This window comes from Astatotilapia calliptera, chromosome 16, assembly GCF_964374335.1.
Source record: "Astatotilapia calliptera chromosome 16, fAstCal68.1, whole genome shotgun sequence".
Taxonomy (NCBI): Eukaryota; Metazoa; Chordata; class Actinopteri; order Cichliformes; family Cichlidae; genus Astatotilapia; species Astatotilapia calliptera.
The window spans coordinates 33,549,873-33,571,302 of record NC_137437.1 but is presented as its reverse complement, the minus strand read 5'-3'; the positions used below and the strand labels follow the sequence as shown (position 1 = coordinate 33,571,302).

The 21,430-nt window shown below is 43.1% G+C and overlaps 2 protein-coding genes across 3 annotated transcripts in view; one reads left to right on the top strand and one right to left on the bottom strand.

Annotated features, from left to right (window-relative positions):
• Nucleotides 1-6,024, top strand: part of dnah7 (dynein, axonemal, heavy chain 7) — a 76,464-nt gene extending 70,440 nt beyond the window's left edge. The window contains exons 63-66 of the mRNA XM_026144785.2: nucleotides 1,064-1,216; nucleotides 2,992-3,169; nucleotides 3,905-4,008; nucleotides 5,748-6,024. Coding sequence (XP_026000570.2) covers nucleotides 1,064-1,216; nucleotides 2,992-3,169; nucleotides 3,905-4,008; nucleotides 5,748-5,954 — 642 coding nt within the window. The 3' untranslated portion in view covers nucleotides 5,955-6,024. The remainder of the gene's footprint in view (nucleotides 1-1,063; nucleotides 1,217-2,991; nucleotides 3,170-3,904; nucleotides 4,009-5,747) is intronic.
• Nucleotides 6,025-7,377: 1,353 nt separating this feature from the next.
• slc39a10 (solute carrier family 39 member 10) overlaps nucleotides 7,378-21,430 on the bottom strand; it is a 35,368-nt gene continuing 21,315 nt past the window's right edge. For both annotated transcript variants that reach the window (XM_026144567.2, XM_080290855.1), the window contains 7 exons: nucleotides 14,967-15,142; nucleotides 13,903-14,067; nucleotides 13,633-13,741; nucleotides 13,254-13,547; nucleotides 12,634-12,714; nucleotides 10,449-10,639; nucleotides 7,378-10,279 (listed from right to left, as the gene is read on the bottom strand). In XM_026144567.2, coding sequence (XP_026000352.2) covers nucleotides 10,127-10,279; nucleotides 10,449-10,639; nucleotides 12,634-12,714; nucleotides 13,254-13,547; nucleotides 13,633-13,741; nucleotides 13,903-14,067; nucleotides 14,967-15,142 — 1,169 coding nt within the window. In that variant the 3' untranslated portion in view covers nucleotides 7,378-10,126. The remainder of the gene's footprint in view (nucleotides 10,280-10,448; nucleotides 10,640-12,633; nucleotides 12,715-13,253; nucleotides 13,548-13,632; nucleotides 13,742-13,902; nucleotides 14,068-14,966; nucleotides 15,143-21,430) is intronic.

Sequence of the window (21,430 nt, the reverse complement as noted above, 5' to 3'; positions counted from 1 at the left end):
GTGAGATTTTGAGCCAAAACCTCCTTCCATCAGTGAGAACCTTGAAGATGAAACGAGGCTGGGTCTTCCAACATGACAATGATCCAAAACACACCGCCCGGGCAACAAAGGAGTGGCTCCGTAAGAAGCATTTGAAAGTCCTGGAGTGGCCTAGCCAGTCTCCAGACCTCAACCCCATAGAAAATCTGTGGCGGGAGTTGAAAGTCCGTGTTGCTCGGCGACAGCCCCAAAACATCACTGCTCTCGAGAAGATCTGCATGGAGGAATGGGCCAAAATACCAGCTACTGTGTGTGCAAACCTGGTAAAGACCTATAGTAAACGTTTGACCTCTGTTATTGCCAACAAAGGTTATGTTACAAAGTATTGAGTTGTATTTTTGTTATTGACCAAATACTTATTTTCCACCCTGATTTACGAATAAATTCTTTACAAATCCTACCATGTGGATTCATGGATTTTTTTTTCACATTCTGTCTCTCACAGTTGAAGTGTACCTCTGGTGCAAATTACTGACCTCTGTCATCATTTTAGGTGGGGGAACTTGCACAATCGGTGGCTGACTAAATACTTTTTTGCCCCACTGTAAATTATACAAGTATTACAGGAGTCTGAGCAGTTGCACTCCCAAATAGATTCTAACACCTTCATATAATTTTGATTAGTTATTTTATTCTTTTCTTAAATTGCGACAAACACACTTGGAAACTTGGAAACAGCATTCGATGATTGACTGTAATTAGACTAAATGAAATTAATAAAGCAAAGTTCCTCTGCATATAACTGCAGTCCTGTTGTTCAAAGGTTAGAAAAATAAGCCTAGACACTTGCGTGCTTGTCTTTGTAAGTTTAATGAACACATCTCTTTCTGAGATGTTCCATCGTCACCAGACTGAAGAGAAAGCCCAAGACTCACAAGGGGAACAAAGCACATCATAGTTCATTGTGGTATCAAAGGCCCCCCACAGAACAGTAAGAGTTCCCCATTACGCACCTGTCTGTCTCCTGCTAGCTTCAAAGAAAGTTAATCACATGTGTGTGATGTGTGGGTGTGTTTGTGTGCAGGGTCTCGTGGTGATGTCTGCAGAGCTGGAGGAGGTGGTCAGCAGCATCCTGAAGGGTCGCATCCCAGCCATGTGGATGAAGAAGTCCTACCCCAGCCTCAAATCATTAGGAAGCTACGTCAACGACTTCCTAGAGCGACTGACGTTCTTGCAGGTGACTAAAACAAGAGAACTGCATCAAATAAATTGGATTCTGGTCTGTTGACTGGAGTTTAGTTATAAGGATCTGACCATTTTGCTTTTTTTTTTTTTGAGCCAAAAGTGAGCATACTTGGATGAGATGGTGGCTAGTGAGTTTGTTTAGGAAGCTGCATTTGAAAAGTGCACAGGTGTAACAGAGAAAGTAACATTTTACTTCCAGCCCATCTAAGTCCTTTACTGTGAATTAAGCTCATGAACTTACCAGATCAATGCATTAAAATTTTCCTACATGCAGCACAAGGCGATAAACATCACCAACAGGTTCAGATCAGCTCTTCAAGTTACAGGAGCGAGGCCTCGCAGACCGTGTTGTTCAGCCCTAATGTCGATCACTCACCAGGTTAAACTGGAAAAAATCTATGCCTACAGTTTTAATGGATGAAGGTCTAAAACTTTCGGAGAGCATCTTGGGGTTAGTATCTTGCCCAAGGATATTTGGCATGACTGGAGCAGACAGGGATTGAACCACCAGCCTTCCAATTAGTGGAGAACATGAGCTAAAGTCGTGCCTAAGTCAGGTATTATCACAGCACAAAATAAAAATAGTAAAGCTGATTAAAAATTAAATAACAACATAAAAATGTTTTAATAAGGTATTAACCGCATTTTTTACACATAAGTGTTATGGATGAAAAACTTAAGTCATTGCATACTTTTGCTGTATAACGATCTGCCTTAAGCTGTGCCACACTTGGCACACTTACACAAGAGTGCTTTATTCCACAGTGGCTTATCAACACGGAGGAGGCAGGGAGATCTGCTGTATTATGCATTTTAATCATGAGCAGAGTTGGCACTGGAAACACTTGCAGCCACATGACCTACCATGTGAGTCTGCAAAGTGAAGCGCTTCATCGAACAGTGCTGTCAGTTCCCACGGCAGAAATATCCTCCTCCTGTTAGTACCCACTCAAATGAAAAGAATACTGTGTGTGTGTGCATCCACTCGCAACTCCCTAAAAGTGAGCTGGAAAGTGCTGTGTTTCTTAACTGTGACTGCATGTTTGTTTAGGAGATGTTGGTAAAAATAATAATCCCTGTTAACATTTATGAATACAGAAATCAGTAAAAAAAAGGAGGAAAAATTTAACTTTTGACCCTACAGTGCAGGGATTTGGTGCTTTGTTGTTCTGTGAGAGGATTTTGCTGGTGTGGGTTGGGTCCACCTGCAAACCAGTACAAAGTTGCTCTAAAGATCATATTTATCATCTTTTCCAGGAGGACAATGCCCCCATCCCGACGGACGTGAGGGGTCTGTGATTGGATGAAATTGTGATCACTTTTGTTTCGGGGCTGGGGGTCGAAGGCTACAAGTGTTTTCTTATTCCTGTAGTGATTTCCTGAATTGGCAGGTTACATTTATTGTAATGCCACAGCACTAGCATGTGGCATGCTAGTGCATGCTAGTGCTGTGCCTCAGTGTGTGTCGCTTGATTTGTGGTCCAGACTGAAACATCTCAGGGATCAAGTGAAGAATTCAGTTTTAACATTACAATCTGTCATTTAAATAACATATGTGCTGTAATTCCTTTTGTTTGTATAAATCAGGAATTATCACAGGTTAAATTAGCAGCTCAACATAATATTAAACATATTGTACTTTAGTTACCTGCAGTGTGTAATGTTGACATGGACTTTCTTGTTCTTCTGTGCATTTATTTTTTGACTTGCTTTTCCTCACTGACTGTTTTGACTCTAAATGTCTTCTTTTCCTCTGTGTGTGTTCAGGAATGGTACGACAAGGGCGTGCCTGCTGTATTTTGGATATCAGGATTCTTCTTCACCCAAGCCTTTCTCACAGGCAGCCAGCAGAACTACGCCAGGAAGCACACCATCCCTATCGATTTGCTGGGCTTTGACTTCGAGGTCCTGGATGACAGACAGTACAATCAGCCTCCAGCGGATGGTAGGATGCTGCTAGGAGAAAGAAAACAGCAGATAGGATGAGGGAGCGTGGCCTTGGGTTAATAGTGTAAGCAGGGTATTAGGACAGGTTTTCTAAAGGCCCCTCTCATTAAATGAGGGTAAATAAAAGATACGGGGAAGATGGAGAGCACTTTTAGTAGGAAGGAATCTGAGAGATGAAAGAGGGGAATTCAAAATGAGGTTTCAAAGCAGAGAGCGAAATGAGAGGAACACAAGTGGTGGGTGTAGGAGAAGAAACACACAGATGAAAGTGACACAAGGCTGACTGAATACGAGAGAAGCAAAGTATAAAGTGAAAAAGTAAGTTAAAGTAAAGCATCCCTGCCTCTCTCTTACATGCGGGCCTGCATCAGCCCCTCGCTGTGCCTCCAGCTCCGCTGTGAGATTCTCAGTCAAAGTCTCACATAAAGTCTCATCCTCAATCAGCTCCCTGCTGGGCCCCCACCAAGCTAACACAAGCTATACTGCCAAGCTACAAATCTGACAGTGTGTTTGTGCATTTGGGTGTGTCATACTGTAGGGGTGCCAACATCTAGTTATCTCTAAGTCATGCCCCCTTTTCCAGCCTATTAGAGGAAGAGCCTGCTGCACTCTGCAAACAAGCAGAGGTCAGTTCAGCTTAATTCATGTAGAAATGTGTTTGTCCAAATCTGCAGTTTGTAGAAGGTAAGGTTTTAATATCACAGTAAGAATGAATTGTGTGTGTTTGTGTCAGGTGTGTACATCAGAGGTCTGTTCCTTGATGGGGCGCGCTGGGACAGAAAGACCAAACGTCTTGCTGAGTCCTATCCCAAAGTGCTGCACGACTCCATGCCTGTGGTGAGCAATCGGCATTGCGTTCATGTTGGTCCTCACCTTTTATTTCTAATAATTTTGTGCTTTTTATTGAATTTTTTGCAGCTGTTGTGAGCCCTCACAAATAAAGCGCATCCTTATGGAGTTTTTCAGGGCTGATAAACAGATTAAGCTCTGTTTAAAAACTGTTTTCTGATGTCACAGCCTAAAGGCATCATTTAGTTTTCACTCAGCACTATTTTCTATTCCAGATTTAAGCACCAGTGTCAAGGCAAAAAATCATGATGTGTATGGCAGAATAAGAGGAAAAAGGCATTATTTGTAACCAGCTGATAATTCAGTAGAAAAAAAACCCACAAAACTTTGAAATGACTGGATTTGAAAGGCCTCGGTTGGAAGGTAAACGCTGCAGCGCGTGTGTGAAACTGGCTTATGAATGCCTTCCTGGTGAGGCCCCATGCAGAAACACGTAGAGAGAAGCGTGTTGGTTTATACTTTATATTACAGCTTGTGGATTTGAAAGCTCATTGTGGGCACTGTTAAATGAATTTGTGGAGCTGATAGCAAAACACTGCAGGCACCTGGTCCAAAAAGGCCCCAAAAAGCCGTGTTGCATAACAAATTCTTACATAAAGTTTGCAGGGAGGAGGTTTATTGATTGTGCTTGTGTGAATCCCTCTGGCCATCAGAAAGAAAAAGTTTTTAATTGTTGCGTTGCTCGTAAACTCCAGTGCAACAGCTCTTACTTAAGAAGGGACAAATACTGCAAAGGAAGCGAGCAGCAGCCGCTGCGGGTGTAGCTGCTGCTTCACCCAGGAGGATGTTCTCTGGACTCGGCTGCAGCCTCAGCACTATTTTACATTCTGCCTGCAGGACACTTGTCTCCTTCCCATCCTTTTATTAATTAGCAGGGCATGCTGTGGCATATGAAAGCAGAGTGATGGAAGTAAGAGCCGGTGGCTCAGAGCAGCCACTGATCAAGTTTTCCTTACGGTTTGAATCTTTTCCATTCTCTCTTCTTCACAATGCAGTCAGCGCCTATGAATTATGCACGAGACTGACTTTTTTTTAATATTCAGACAGTTCAGGGCAAGTTATTAACAGAATCAGTTCTTGACAAGAGCGGAACTTAATTAAAAATGTGTTTATTATTTGTGGGGAGAGAAAAAAGCAGCACAACAGAGGCTGCCGCGCCTGCCTTTGAAATGCAAATCTTCGCTGAGGCGCCCGTTATGGAACCAGATGAGCAGTTTTTCAGGCTGCAAGTCTACAAACAGTTTTTGTTTTTTGGGTTTTTAAAGATGTTTTTTGGAGTGGCCCAGTTTATCCCTTTTGCATAACCAAGACTTCTTAATAGCCCAAGGGAGCTCTGGCTCGTTAATGCTATTGTTTTATAAGTTTGTCCCCAAAGTTCCAATTTGTAAGTTAATGTTTGGATAACAAATCGAGAGCCAGGTTAGTTTCCACTGCAGCGAATGCTTATCGCTCCATACTGACCTCTGAACCCCTTTGAAGACACCCACGCCCATCACAGTGCATTTATCCTGCAATCAGGGCTGTTTCCTTTTGTGTGTTATCAGCGGAGGCGAAGCAAACCCCCAAAGCCAGCTGAATTATTCCACCAGTCAAATCTTATGAAAGGAAAACAACCTCTACACAACCACGGCTGCTTTCCAAACTCTAAACAGATCACACCCCAACACTTTGAGGTGCGACCACCCCATCCCGTCCCCTCTGTAACACTCTGTGCTTCTCTCTGTCAGATGTGGTTGAAGCCCATGAAGCGAGGCGACATTCCTGAGAGGATGTGTTATCTGGCGCCCGTCTACAAGACGAGCGAGCGACGTGGCACCCTGTCCACCACTGGACACTCCACCAATTATGTCATCGCCATGACACTCAACTCCAACGTTCCTGCGGAGCACTGGATCAGAAGAGGGGTCGCTCTACTCTGCCAGCTCAGCTCGTAGTCTCAGCTTTGGCTTACGTCTGGATTTGTTTTACACTCTGACGTGTAATTAAAAAAATCGGGAACAGAAACCGACGCAGGCTCTCTGGGCTTTTTTTCAGAATGTTACAAACCTGCAACGCCAAAAAATGACACCAATAATCATCCACAAAACACACAAGAGCACGTGTCGTACACAATGTCAGTGCCACGATGCATCAGCTGGACGACATCAGTGAGGCTGGTCGAGCTCCTGTAAAGGACCTCTTCACGCTGCACTGGATAATAACACAAACCACAATCTTCTCCTAAACGTAACCAAGCTTATTATAGTTAAATAAAACTACAACCAGATATCAAAAATAAACATTAGTTAACTGTTGTGAATTTGGAAAACTAAAATGACTTAAAATATGGAGGTAATACATTTGGTTTTAGTACCAGTTAAAACATTAAAACTTGCTGATGAGGGGCTGATGGACACATTTCTTCAGGCTTTGAGTGTCTACAAGACCAAGAAGACATATGCCCTCCACACAATATCATAATCATTACAAAGTCTGACAGTGATCTAACAGAATAAAAACTAAACTCAGCATGGTTCTGCCGGAGGTTTCTTACTGTTAAAAAGAAGTTCTTCCCACAGTCGCCAAAGTTCTTGCTCATAATGAGTGATACTGTTGGGTTTTCTCTGCAAGTATTATTCTAGGGTTTACTTTACAATATGAAGTGTCTTGAGGCGACCGTTGTGATTTGCCGCTGTGAAACTAAAATTGAATTGAAAATTGAAAACTGTAATAACACTGAACGTCAAAAAGTCGTTTCTTAACACCGAAACTTGACCAGTGAAAACCAGCAAATCCACCATAGAGACAAAAGCTGCACTCATACTTGTTTAACCTTAATTTACTTCACTGTCACCCCTCAAACCTCCTGATCTCAACTCCTTATAGGATTCTTAGCCCCAATAGTCCTGATCCAGATACCTGACACTGTGCAATAGCAGCATCGGACAGATACATGCGAACCCTGGAATAAAATCACAGCTTTTCTAATGAACAGGGCATTGACTCAGCTGCACAGTCTGTTTGGTTTCTTCACAGATCCATCTTCTGGGTCACTCATTTACAAACCAGCTTCAGCAGATAAAGTGAGGGGAGGATTGGCAGGAGTGCTGCCAACAGGGTTTCTCAGCTCTCTTCCGCCAATTTGTGCCGGTGTGGATAAATGTGAGAGCCAGAGCGCAGTTTGACGGGTTTAACAAGCAATTATTACGCATTAGCTCGAGCAGATGTTCAGGTGATATATGTAAGAAGGAAACTGTGGTGGACAGAAGGTCTGTGGACTACATCTGCCAATCACCGGTGAATTTGTTGTGGTAAATATAAGAGACAGGCACCGAGGGGCAAGATTATGGCAGAACCATCAAAGATCAGGAGTCCACGAAGTTTCCAGAGTTTATTTTCCTTCTGTAGGGGAGAATGTACAGACAGGCAAAAAGCAAGGATATCACATTTTGCATTTTATATCCAGGTCACTAAACAAATATACACAGAGCAAAGCAAATATGATCATGGTCTTTCTGCCTGAGAAACAGTGAGGAAACTTTGGGCGATGTGTCACAAAGTCTTACTGAGCACTCGACAGGGCGGTAAAAGTTTAAATTATTTAAAAAAAGAAAACAGTCTCTATTGGAGGAAAACAATCAAATAGATGTAAACTTATATTTTAAAAAGGGGGAAATAATAAGCTTCATTTGATTCTGAATTAAAATACATTCAGGTCCCATTGCACTAAAATTCCATGTGAACATAAGATGAAATAATAAAACACTTGTACAAAGAATAACCGTGCAGATAATAAGACGACTGTGGTCACGACATAATCTGCTTCAAAATAATAAAAAATTTAAAAAAAAAAAAAAAAAGGCTTGTAACACCGTCACAATACACCCTGGACAACCTCCCATGATCTTCACACAGTTCATTTAAAAAGGAACAAAAGTTTTCACCGTTTTTACTCTTGCAGTACAAAGAATAAAAACACCCAACACGTCTGTACCGCTTCACTCATGATTCAGTCAGATCGGTGAGACTCATGACGATTTACAGCCAGTTAAGACAGACGATGGATGTCACACAGTGACAGGATAACTGAAGTCTGCGTGCTCCAGCAGCTGAAGCCAGGATTGGTAGCTTTAGCATGTGAGCCACAGAGCAGCCAATGGAATGTCGGGGTGGGCGGGATGATGGGTGGCGTCAAGCACCAGCCGCTGAAAATCCACATTGTGGCAGGTTTGGGCACAGCCAGCACAGTGACTACACATGGTTGGAAAAATACTCCCATTAAATAACCTTTGTGCTGTGGATCGATAACCTGGTTAATCGATTACTAGAAGTGCTGGGATGTTTAGAAGCACTGGAGTGTACTGCTCTTTGCGTCATCTGTCACAGATTGTCAGGAATTCATTCTTCAAACAACACTTTTAGCAGGAAGAATTTTTAGCTTCAACTTTTAGCTGCACAACAAGTGACGCTAGACAGACCTCATGTATTTACAGATGTATGTCTCATCAGTGAAGATGAGACAACTGAACCTCCTACCATAACTACAGACCAGTTTGGTCCAATGGGACAAAGCACCTTTCATGAACTCAAAGAGGCACCCTAAATAAAAATCGAGTAAACTACAACACTTGTTATGAAGATAAAAATAAGTTTAATTCACATTTTGAAGTCGGTGACTCTCAAAGAGGCCTAAGTAAGAAACGTTCTCATTTAGCTGGAGATAGTTAGACCCTTACAGAACAAAGTTGGCTGGACGTTTGCAGCATTTGGTTCCCAAAGTAGACAAAAAGAAAACACTGATTACTGTAAATGCTAGTGTGTAAAGGCTTTGGCAGCTGTTAGCAGCAGCTGTCAGTAACCCTTTTCAGACACGCTTTAAAAAAAAAAACAACAACAACAACTTTCATTTACAGGATCTGAATGTTCCCAATTTAGTTTTTAGATGCACTCCTTTGATGACTTTAGTCACATTGGCTTTGCGTGTATTTGCATCTACTCCCACTAAGAAACATTTGGGTTGGCGGTCTGATGCTTGCTGGTGGGAAACGGCCACGTTGTGACGGTGGCGTCATGTTACATCCCACCAGCAGCAGTAAAAACATTAAAAATCTCTAAAAACAGTTTTTGTCTCAATTATAACATAACTATTCAAAGCACTGAAGAAGAAGAAACCTATGTTTGAATTACAGAATACTCTCACTTGTTACCTATCCCATGTCTGAAAAGGGCTACTACAAACTACAAAGGTTTAGTAGTCTTAAAAAAATTAGGCGGTAAAACATAATTCTAAGGGCAAAACTAAAGTTAATGGCAGCAAAAATAAAATAAAAACTGAGTAATTAAGACAATCTCCTACACACAAACAGCTGAATTCTTTTCTGTTTTGATACTGCAGCTTAAAACTGTCAGCGTGTTTTGCAGGTGAAGCAACACCAGCTAAAATAGTTTATTCCACATGTAGCAGCCAGGTGGGGCCGGGCCGGGCGTCGCTTTTAGGGCACTGTGCGATGCAGCTGTGGAGCTGCTCCAGTGGCCGGGGCTTGGCACGACGGCGTTTGATACACGACGTGATCACATAAGACAGCGACGATGGATGGCAGGTGAAACACACACCACAGATGTACGCAGCACAGCTGACAGGACACAGCACAGAGGGGATGAGAGACGAGGACACGGGGAGGTGTACGACGACAACACACTAACAACAGGTGATGATGGATAGGCGGCGAGCTGCTGAGCCGTGACAGCTGCCTCTGTATGAACACACGCCCTGCACCACCTCACTATCTACATTATTTTATTCTTTTAAACGTTCAGAACAGAGGAGGTGTATCCTGGTTGGGGCATAGCTTTGCTCCTCCGTCACTCTGCCTCTTTATGTTTCACGGGGAGCAGACAGATTGGAACTGACGGAGGAGAAGTGATGGAGGAGCAGAGTATAAACACCACTACCAGAGTCATGAGATATGCATAAGCTACCGCAGCATGTTTGGAATGGAGGCACAGGCCATGAACGAGACACGTTGCATGCAAGACCGGGCCGTTACATTGCAAACAGAGCAAGTGAAGGCCAAGAACAACACTGATACATCCAGCTCTCCCCTCCTTCTGCTTCCTCTGTCCTCCACTAGAAGCCAAAATCGAAAACAATGCGGTCTTCGAAGATGGCGATGAGCAGCATGATGCCGAACCCAGTCAGCATGCCCAGGTTCTGCAGGATAAAGTGTCCCAGCTGGCACCGCTTGTGGTCCTCACTGTCCCCGTGAAGCATTTCTGGCAGCTATAAAAGAGACAAAGTAACCAGTTGGGATAAGACTCAGACTTTCTGGGATTAGCATTGCAGATCAGGAGGCAACGAAAATACAAGCGACTGCCCGTGTGTGGGAGAGGAGACGGAGTCGGGGGACAATTATCACTCTGGGGCTGTGGAGCACGCTCAGCCAACTCACCATATCCACCAGAGCCACATAAAGGAACATGCCAGCTGTGATGGCGAAGATCCAGTTGGTGACACTGTGCGTGTACTGGCCCACCGCGGTGCCAATCAGCATGCCAACGTAGGCCATGAGGGCGGACAGCAGATTGTAGACAATAGCCTGCTTCACCGACATCCCGGCTTTCAGCAGCACCGCAAAGTCACCTGTTGGCCAGAAGACACACTTGTTTAAACAACACACACACACACACACACACACACAAAAGCAGAATGACAGCTGTATGTCTGACTTCTGTTTACCGTCTGAACAGTGACATGCTCTTTGTGGAGTACGAACTCCTCGGTGAGCAGCGAGGCTCACTTCATGTAGTTTTATTTATTTTTCCGGTTTATTCCATGACTCACTTTGCCTTCAGTGATGAGGTGAGCTTGTTCTAAACAAACCTTCCCACACGCATCCAACCACCACCACTTTCTGTCTTCACATAGGTGGAGGAAAAAAAACCCAGAGCCGCACTTCATATACTTATGATTACATATGCATGCAGTAGCCTCTCTACCCTCTTCAATCATCGCCGGGGCCAAATGCGAGAAGAGGCCCGAGTCTCAGCGGAAACGCCCTGGATTTGGAGAGAGAGATGAATACTGAGAAGGGGGGTGGCCTACATTTCCTGCGCCGTGTAACAAGCGGCCTCTTTTCCTCGCTAATTACCACAATGAATATATTACCACTCTGCTCTCATCCATCAATCAACCCCAGAGAAAAGAGGAGAGAACTTAACAGAGACAGTCCACGCACACCTCGCTTCACTGGCATTTTTTTTGTCAGCCCCCCTCTTCAACTTTTCCTACTTCCCCCTCCTGTTCCAAACCGTCAGACACTCAGACACGCCTGCTGCCGCCTCATCTACCGCAATTAACACACCCATCACTGCCAATTAGTTTCACTCTGGGTGGTTAAAGAACCCTTATAATCATCATCTTTTCCATCCAGCTGCCAGTCGGGGGACAGTCTTTGTGTTGAGGAGGAGCTGAGAGGTGCACTTGTCAAACTGCTGCGTTTGTCTGACAAGCTGCCCGACGGGGGTGAAGGCACGACAGCGAGCGCTGCTGAAGAAACGGGCACCGAATCAACAGGAAATGTGAAATTACGCGGGGACAAAGGGACCGAGCTCGCATATCTCCACATACCGCTCGAGACGGTGCTGCAGCAGTTAGCCATCTGGAAACTTAAAATAGAGAAAGGATTTTTAAAAATCCTATCTCTCTAGATATAGAGATGGATATATATGCTGATTTTTTTATTTTTTTATTTTTGCAGACGGTCATTAACTGGTACTTTCTGCTAAGCGCTTTAATATTACAGACTCAAAAGCCTGTTTCTTCTCCTTTACTCATTTCCCCTCTAAAACACAACAATAAGAGAACAGGGTGCTCTTGATCAACACAAGGGGAGGGGGCAGCCAGACAAACCTAGGTTATTATTCACCAGTTCACACGCAGCGGTAATTGACACTAGTCTATTCATCAAGAACACAAACGAGGCAATGACGCTGCAGCACAATGAGACACATCATCAGTACTGATCTGCTGTGGACGGGCCCATTGTCTGTCTTCTTTGCCCCATCCTCTTCCTCTCTCTATAAACAAACCGGCAGAGGAGAGCACTGCGGCGTTATTTACAAAAAAAACAAGCATGCCTGAACAAAGCTGTTCACTGCTGCTGAATCACACGGCTCCTCAGAGGAGGATAGCTGAATGCAAACGAGAGCACCGGCAGCTGTATTGAACAGCGTGTGCCAGGCTCAGTATATCATCTGCTCTGACAGATATTGGCAAATCATCTCAGTGCCGTCGTGTGAAAGCCATTAATTTACAAAAAACCCAGCATTTTTCTGGAGTGAAGAGCACAGCGCTGATTATTGACGCCACTGGTTTTTTAACAAGTTTCAAGGGACGGAGGGTCGCGAGACTCGCTCTGATTCAAGTTTCAGTTCAAGTAAGACGAGAGCTTTTCAGCACGAGGCGGTGATTTAGACGCTGATTATCATTACGGGAACCAAAGCCTCCACAAAACAGCTTTGTTCCACTTGTTGAATAAATGAAGCGTGCAGTGTCTTGTGTGTAATGAGTAAATGAGTTGCTTTTGACAGTTTTATTTATTTTATCCCCCCTTCACAGTGTCTTAGTGCACGTACCGAGTTCATGAGGTAATTCGTGGCAGAAAACAGCCACTGATGTGCTGATGCCACCTGTCAGGTTTGCACTGAACGCAGCGCCTGTAGAGTTCAAAGTGTCAGAGAAAAGAGAAAGAAACAGACCATTAGAGGAAACTACAGACTGCTGGGCATCTACCAGTTAAATATTAATCTTCTGCCAAAAGACTGCTGGTTCAAGCTTCAAGCTTGGTATAGAAAAAAAAAAACAAAACCAAAAACTGTTTTGCGGGAGACCAACAGCACCGTGTTTCCAGACTTCAGACTTAACATAGACCCATTAGGCCTTATTTTCTGTCAGACATGTGCCGTTACATGACTGGATGTTAATATTAAATGACTAAAGTGAAGAATTTCATCTATTTAAAAGTGATCTCAGATCTAAAAGCTCAAGCTTTTATAAACTCTAAAACTAAAAGCTCGAGAGACAGATATGGGAGCTGGGAGTGATGTCATGCCCAACCGGACTGCATTCCAGCATAGTCCTCACTGCTTTCCTCATCTAATGGGCATCATTTGGAAAACTGCTGGTATTTCAGTCTCTGCTTTCAGTGCCACTGGATTTAAATCCTGTATACTGGTGAGTTACAAAATCGTGGTACCTATGGCGAGGCCATCGCTGAAATTGTGCATGCCGTCTCCCATGATGACCATCCAGGCAATGCTGGCTATCCCAGCGTCCTTCATCTCCTGATCCGAGTGGCAGTTTCCTCCATGAGAGTGACCGTGTCCGTGCGAGTGCTTCTTGGTTTTACGTCCATTCTCCTTGGTGGGGGACTGACTGAGGTTTGCGGGTGCCAGCGGCGTCTTGTTGGTGGGAGAGTCGGGCGTCTGGAGCTCGGTGAGCTGCGTGTCGTTGTGGCTGTTGTCGCAGGAGACAGCTGTGCTGTCAGGGTCTGGCAGAGGGAGGAAATGTTAACGGGAGGACCAAAGGAGCTAAAGCTCGTAACCTGCTGTAAAGATTCACGAACAAACACTAACCTTCATTGAGCGGCTTAAGGTGGAGCCACTCTGCATCCGAGCGCCGATTTAACTTATGATCTGACAACTTCCTGCCAATCTTGCCCTCCTCATTCACCTTCTTCATGCCCTGTGAGCAACAATGCTCATTATATATATATTTATACACATTTCTTACACTGTGTTGCTTCAAAAGAGTTTGAACAAAAGACAAAACCTAAGGCAGAAACAGAGGTTTAGCGTCTGATAACGGCCCACTCCATCACCTGCAGCTGGATCAAGGTAACTCACCCTCTGGTCTTTGTAGTGCTTAAACATGCCAATACAGTGTTCGATGATGAAGAGGAGGTAGATGCCGGCCAAGGCTGTAAGCCCCTTCCACACTCCATCAAAAGCTGTTACCATATCTTCTTCCTGGTCGGCACCATGTTTGCTGTGATCGTGCTGCCCTTGAGACTGAAGACAGGAAGAGGAGCAACAGTTGACTGAGCGACACATGACATTCACACATTCATCAGAGCAGCGTAACCTGGACTCACTAAGAGGAAACAGTTACAAAACTGTTCAGTGGAACTGACGTTTTCATGTCATCAACATAAACAAATAAACACAAATGTGACACTGTTGTACAAAAACAGATGCTATAATTCTCCACAGTATACAAGTTACACATTTAACACAGAGTTAACAGTTGCTGATTTCCTTTTCTACATAGATGTTAAGGCTGTCAAGTCTCGCGTCAGGTCAGAGGTGACATAACATTTGCAATAAATTCTCAAGATAATTTTGATTTTACTCAAAGGGTTTTTAATTCTATTCTAATAACGTTTAATATAAAGAATTTCTCTTTTCTTTGACTTCATTAAATGTCTGTTACCATTTCACAGCGATAACATCAACGTGTTAAAATTAACTCAACGAAGCCCGAACCATGAACAAACTATATCAGTATTTTTTATATGGAGCAAGCAATTTAGTTTTTTGGGGGACCAAAAAAAACAAAACAAAAACACACTGATGATCTGGAGGTGTCACAACTCACAAAAACTCAGGTATCAAATATCACAATGGATGTGAATGGAAGTCGTTTGTGGTTCAGTATTTAAAAACGAAGAAACATGAAGCCACCGTTCTTCTGATTAACCCACAGAATCCACACGTTCTGGTTCGATTCATTTCCACTGACGGAGCAAGTTGTGCTTGTAGTTTTAGGCTCTTTGTCACAAAAAGGTCATTTCTGTTACCACTTTACCCACTTCCATCGATTGCACAGGGGACTTAATGAAGTCGCCGCTAAGGCACCACAAAGACATTATTCCTGTGTTTAGAAGCTGCCGTCTGTCTTTTGTACTTACGTGAGGCAGCAGGTGAAGGAGAGCGTCACCACTGAGCGTGCCCACTGCCAACGCTACCAGAAAGGTGAGCAGGAACTTGAAGCACGATTGCTTGAGGATGGGCACGAGTACGACCCCCAGCAGAGACAGCAGGCTGATGATGGTGATGGACACAAATCCCCAAATCCAGACCCACACTGGAGGAGGAAAAATAAACACAATAAATTAAATGATAAAATATGAGTATTATTTATCGGACAGCTTATTTTTTTCCCCCATTTGTTTGGTAAGGACTTTTTGTTTTAGAAAAGGTACAAAATAAACGCTTTTTTCATTTCCAGTCAAACAACGAGAGACGACACCATCAGCTGCAGCTTTATCATCACATGGCTCATGGCTGCAGGTGTTTTCCCCCACATTGTTCACACATGAAGGAAAGCATCCTCCAGAGGTTTTAAATCCATGTGTCCTTGTGATGACACACGATGCCTAAAGCAAAAAACACGAGGTGACATTTCAGCAGAATTCTTCTCGCCTCATTTTTCATTCAAGGCCAGAGTCAAGAGACGTGAAGCGCCAGAGAAAAAGTGAGAAAGGTACACTATCATTTAAACTGTCAGTCGAGCTGTCAGCCCAGGACGGTCTCAGAAGCGAGAAAAAGTTTTGTCGTCAAACACGACAAAGTGTTTAATGTGGTATGAAATTCCATGTCGCACCAAAGCTGGTCCGTGCTCTCTAAAGCGATGCTGGTCCTTCACTGCTGACATTCACCTAAAGGACATCTATTGACTGAAACACTTAGTGCATGTAATGCACATATTACAGACAATTGACTTCAGGGAGGCTATTTGAGAACCATGACACGAAACACAAACAACACTCACCAACACATTTCAGAGACTTTTTTGTTAACTATAGTTCGATGTAGCAGCTGTTTGTGAGGCCAAACAAGTTTTCCATATGACAAACTCTAGGTTTTGGTGGAGCTTCAGTCATGCATACAGCCGTATCACAGGTGACACAGAGCCAGCAGGAAAACCCGACAGGCAGACCTTCTCTCCTCTTCTATTCGGCCCCAGTTGGCGGAGCTTTTGAAGACATGATCTGAAACATGTCTTACACCTGACGGAGTGGTCTTTAAAGAGGCTGAATCAAGCTGTTACTGTACCATTACACAGCTGTGGGATTAAAAAAAAAAAAACTACCAAAGACATCTCTCCCCAAGCGCCAGGCTCACTACTCAGAAACAGGAGGCTGGAGATCCTCCTGGGGAAAGTATTGTGTACAAGTGGTGTGTCTGATGCTTGTAATTAGCTTTTGGGAAGCTACTCTTTTCCTCTGAAGCCATGAAAAAAGTCAGTATTTGACTGAGGATCTGTGTGCGATGGATTTACTTGCTGACGCCCCTTTGACAGTGGAGTGAATTCAGAGCACAGGCCGAAGCTGAGCACTGAGACTCTTTGAGCCATTTGGATTCAGGCTGTAACGTGCACGACATTGTGCTGATGTTTTTTTATTCCCTCATTAATTAGACCGACTTGGGCTAAAATCCTCATAAACCTCCCAACATTACTCTCTGCAGTTTATACCCCGTAATGACGGGCATGTTGGATACAGTTCACCAACATCAATTAAAAGGTTCTCCTCTCGCTGGCTCCTTCCCTCGGCTCTCCCTGTTCACTGTGTTCCCATACAGTACTTTGTAACACCATGCAGCATCATCTTTTAGTTTGTTCAATTAACTCGTGCCCGCAGGACTTCAGACTACTGGAAAATGCTTCGTTTTGACATTTTATTAAAGTCTTCACAGATATATTCATCTTGGCCACAAGGCTCTGGGTGTGAACTGAAAGCCCGCCCACCTTCCATTTAAATCTTCTGTTTGTACAAGGCAGCCAATTGGATGAAAGCTGGCTTAAAAAAAAGAGAGAGAAAGAAAAAAAGCCTTGTTTGAGATACAGACTAAACTAAAGAGCTGAACAAAGACCCAGTTTAAGATAAATAAAGATGATTTTGTTTGTGGATGGTGATCATGTAAAGCTACTCAAGCTACTAAAGGTCCCCTTTAAAAACTTTGACTCCAACGTGTTCAGAAAAGTGAACAGAAATAACTAAATCTTGCCTTTAATTCGAAATAATCATGACATCAAAATATTTCCTCTCAAACTGGCAAAAGGGCGTGAATGACGAAGGCTTCTAACACGCCCACTTATAACATATGATCGCTCCTGGGCTCGCCATTTTTCCCCTCACACTGCAGGCCGTGAGTCAGCACACAAAAATACCACAAAATGCATCTGGCGCACCCAAAGGATACCAGCCAGGGAGCATCTGACTGATCTGCACTGCCGAGATTCACCAAGGCCTCAGTGGTTTATTCATGAATCATAACATGTATATATGCATATGAATATATATAAAAAAATAATTATGTTTTCTACCATTCTTTTCTACTTTGTTGTTCAAGGATATTTTCTTTTGGGGAGGAAGCAAAGTCAAAAATGTTTAATTCATAGCTTTAAAGGTTCTCTTGGACCAAAGCAAAGTGTTTGCGTCCTAGTATGAGTCACTACATATGTATTTTTAATCCTACTTTATGGTAAGAATGATGGGAAAGCCTGTTTTTAAGCAACTATCAGTGATTAGAGTACAACAAAGAAGTTATTTCTCCTTCGTATGTTAAACTTCAACCTCAGTCCTGTGCAGATCGCTGCTGCAAAGAAGCAGTGAAGCATCAAGCCAGCAGCGGGCTTAGTAAAACAGGAAGGAAACGCTAATTTCAGGTAATCATACAAACAAGTTTTAAGAGTCACGTGACTTGTTGTAGGTCGGTGTTGTGTCAGCACAGCTCATATTTGTTGTGTATCCCTTCCAGCGTCTTCATGGATCTATTAGAGCTTCTTCGTTCAGTTAAAGAGAAAAGGATGCGCTGCGTTTCTTCAGAACATTTTACGCACTCTACTCCCACGAGAACCTTTGAAAAGTCAGCACTCTTTGCTCTGTCGTCTGCAGCTCACTCAAACAGTATGCTGAACCCGGCAGCGAGCGCAGCACAAGCCACGTCCTGCGTGAAAGCCCCTTGAGGCAGAAGCTGCTCAGCGATTTGACAGAAAACCAGAGAGCGACGCTGAATATCAAGACACCTCCGAACCCTCTGGAGTTTTCTGAAGGTGGAGGACTTTTCCCTGCTGAAGTGGACTTTAGTTTGATGAAGGCAGTCACAAACAGAATCGAGTCGAGCTCGTCGTCCCCTCCTTCCTTCTCTCTTAATATCACAGGACGATCGTGCCATCTGCACCTGTGCCAAGCCATACGTAGGAGTGAAAAGAAAGAATGCTTCTATTTAAAAATGGGCACAGCTTTGCAGAAGCCCACTAAATAAAATAATTAAAATAATTTTCTTTAAAATATAAATTCATCTCATTCCTGCCCCGAGGATGCTTCAAACATCAGCTTGTATTTTCAACCCCTGAAATGCTGTTTTATTTTATTTATTTTTTTTACGTAAATGTTATATACCTATGTGGTATGTGACTTTTGTTGCTATGATGCCAGGTCTCTCTTGGAAATGAGATTTTTTTACCTGGATAAATAAAGGATAAAAAAAATAAAATAAAATCTGCAGAAATGTCGATGCTAGCATCACGATGCTAGCCAAAAGTGGACCTTTGGGATTTAAGAATCAGTCTGTGCATCATCCTGGTATTTTGGGGCATTTTAGGTATTAGTAACTGTATAATTGTTACAAACAAGAAACCCTCTATTAGTCTCTGTAAAGCACTTTGAATCACCTTGTTGTTGAATTGTGCTATACAAATAAACTTGCCTTGCCTTTATAATCACAACGGTGAGATTGATGGCCAAACCCTGATTGTTTGTTGCCAGCAGTTTTAGAAGCGTGACAGTAGAATTATAAGAGTTATTCACAGCTCAGACAACATGTTTATAAGAGCGCTCTACCTCTTGAAGCAGCAGACTACAGCTATTAGTCTCTTCAGAGCCGCTTTACTGATTCCACACATTACAAAGAGCGGCTCATCGTGAGACAAAACAGTCAATCTGTATTCAAATCTCTTCACTAACACTCACCTTATTGTTTTTATTATAACCACCATTTTCAATGTACATTATATAAGTGAAGTTTTACAGATGAATGCTTTTCTATTTGTTGCTATCATGCGGAACAACGTGTAACCCTGAGAGGCAACTGTACATCAGCCAGACAGTCCATCGCCACATCACCGCAGGTCCTTCACACTCACGCAGCTCATCTCCCTCTCTATCTCATTACCTTTATGCAGCTGTGGTTGTGTGGGCGGGTGTATGTATGTATGTGTGTGTGCTTAGGCGTAGACATGGAGGTGGGCAGGGGGTTGCAGCAGGGCAATTTAAAGGCGGTGATAAGGGAACAGAGGAGAGAACGAAAGAGACCAACTTCTCTCCAATTACGCATCTCCTGTGAGCCACGGCTCAGAAAAATGGCCCCCGGTGTCGCTTAGGCTCTCCTAATTGGCACGGCGCAAAAAAAAGAGGGGAGTGGGGACCAGAAAGAAGTGAACTGCAAATTTTCCGAGCTCCCCCGCGGATGCCGGCAGGAGGTAAATGAGAGGCAGCTCTGCAGCTTGTGGTGACGTCTATGGTTGAATCTTGGTGCACCATTTCTGAAAATCTAGCGCCTCTAGTTTTGCACTAATGAGGAGCCGTTGCTGCCCTTTTGACTTGTTTGTGCAGTCCTCCTCGTCATCATTACGGTTTTAAAAAATTATTATTATTATTATTAATGTTTTCAGGGGCGGCACACTTTGGCCTGAAGCCCGTATGGCACAGGTTTCTCCAGGAGGAAGTGTGTGCTTAACAATTAAGGCACTTTGGGAATTTCTCCAACCTCACAGCTGAACTTCAGTCCCTTTTGTCTAATTCTGTCCCCGCTGTAAACCTATCAAGTGTAAATCTGTCTTCAGTCACAAAAGCCACTCCTCTAATTAAAAGTAAATCTTATGACCCAAAGTCACTGTGATGTCTAATTTGCAGCATGTACACAAAAACAAACACACTTACACAGCAGGGGGGGGGGGGGGGTCACACAAAACATGAGAACTCACAAACTGAGACAGAACTCATTATGCTTTTCCCTAATTTTCTGTCATACACAAACCATTATAATGCTGGATGTTCATATTAGACTTGGCCAAAGTTTCACATAATGAGGTCAGTCTATAGACTAATCCCACCAAGCCAAAAGACTCCGGCTGCTCAATTACAGCAGAAATCATAACTACAGTTATTTTCCACAAATAATAACTATCTTCAACTGTTTAATTTAACACCATGCAGCAGTAGCTACACTTGACCGAGATGAACACCATGTCTTAAGAGACCAACACGGAGACAGACAGAGTTAATAATCCTTCCACAGGTTCACCAATGGTAATTCTGGAGTTGCACTAAACAGCAAGTAAGTCTGAGCTTTCAGGACGCCGCTGTAAAGGAAGAAGGTGGGTGTGATTTCTATAGAAACGCTGAGCTTTGCTGTGAAAATTCATGGGAAAAAGTCTCATTGTCCCCTGGTTTGACTCACAGCTAGCTGCACACAGTGTTCCTGTTGTTAGCTAAAGTCTGAGGACAACTAGTTTTATTAAGACTGAGCTTGTAGTTCATAGTTTGACTTAATACCACAACTACAAAGAGATGCTGCTGCTGCTGATGTTTCTCAGGAGTTTCTGATCCTTGGAGGTTAAAGTTCTGAATTTTTTTCCAGCCTAACCTTGAAAAGTGGCGTGATATCAGTCCTTGACTAAATCGAATACCTACATTTTTTTTTTCCTTATGTTTTTCTTGTAAATTTAGTGTTTTAATCTAGAGATTTTTTTCTCATTATTATCCCCCTTCACACCTTCTCTTTGCACGGGACAGACACTCTGAAATAACTTAAAGGGAGGCTGGAGATGAACTCACACTGAACTTACAGAGGATGAGCTACACCGAGGCCCATTATAAGTTAAAGAAAGATTATTTTTAAACATGAATCATGCAAAGCTACTCTAGCAGAAACCAAGAAAACAAATACAGAGCTGGAAACGAGCATAAGGTCCCCTTTAACTGCCACAACGTGATTAGACTGATTATTACACAAGTTTACAAAATACTGTAATTCCAGATGGCTTTGTGCAATCTATTCTGAGATTTACATGCTGAGCCCACCAATATAAACACATTAATGTACCGTAAAGCGTAAATTCAAAGAAACCCAAAGATGTGCAGTCTGTCTTGTATTTTTGGTTTGCAGTAGCTGAGATTACTGCTCCTCCTTTGATTTGTAAGAAAGGTTTTATAGCTTCGAGTTTTATTTCACGACCTGTAACTCATTAACTTTTAAACGCTATGATTTTATAATTTGCATTCCCATAAACCTGGAAACATTGTAAGGTCTCAGAGCAGGACTTAATACTGACCTTCTGACTTTATAGCTCCGCTTTTGTCCTCTT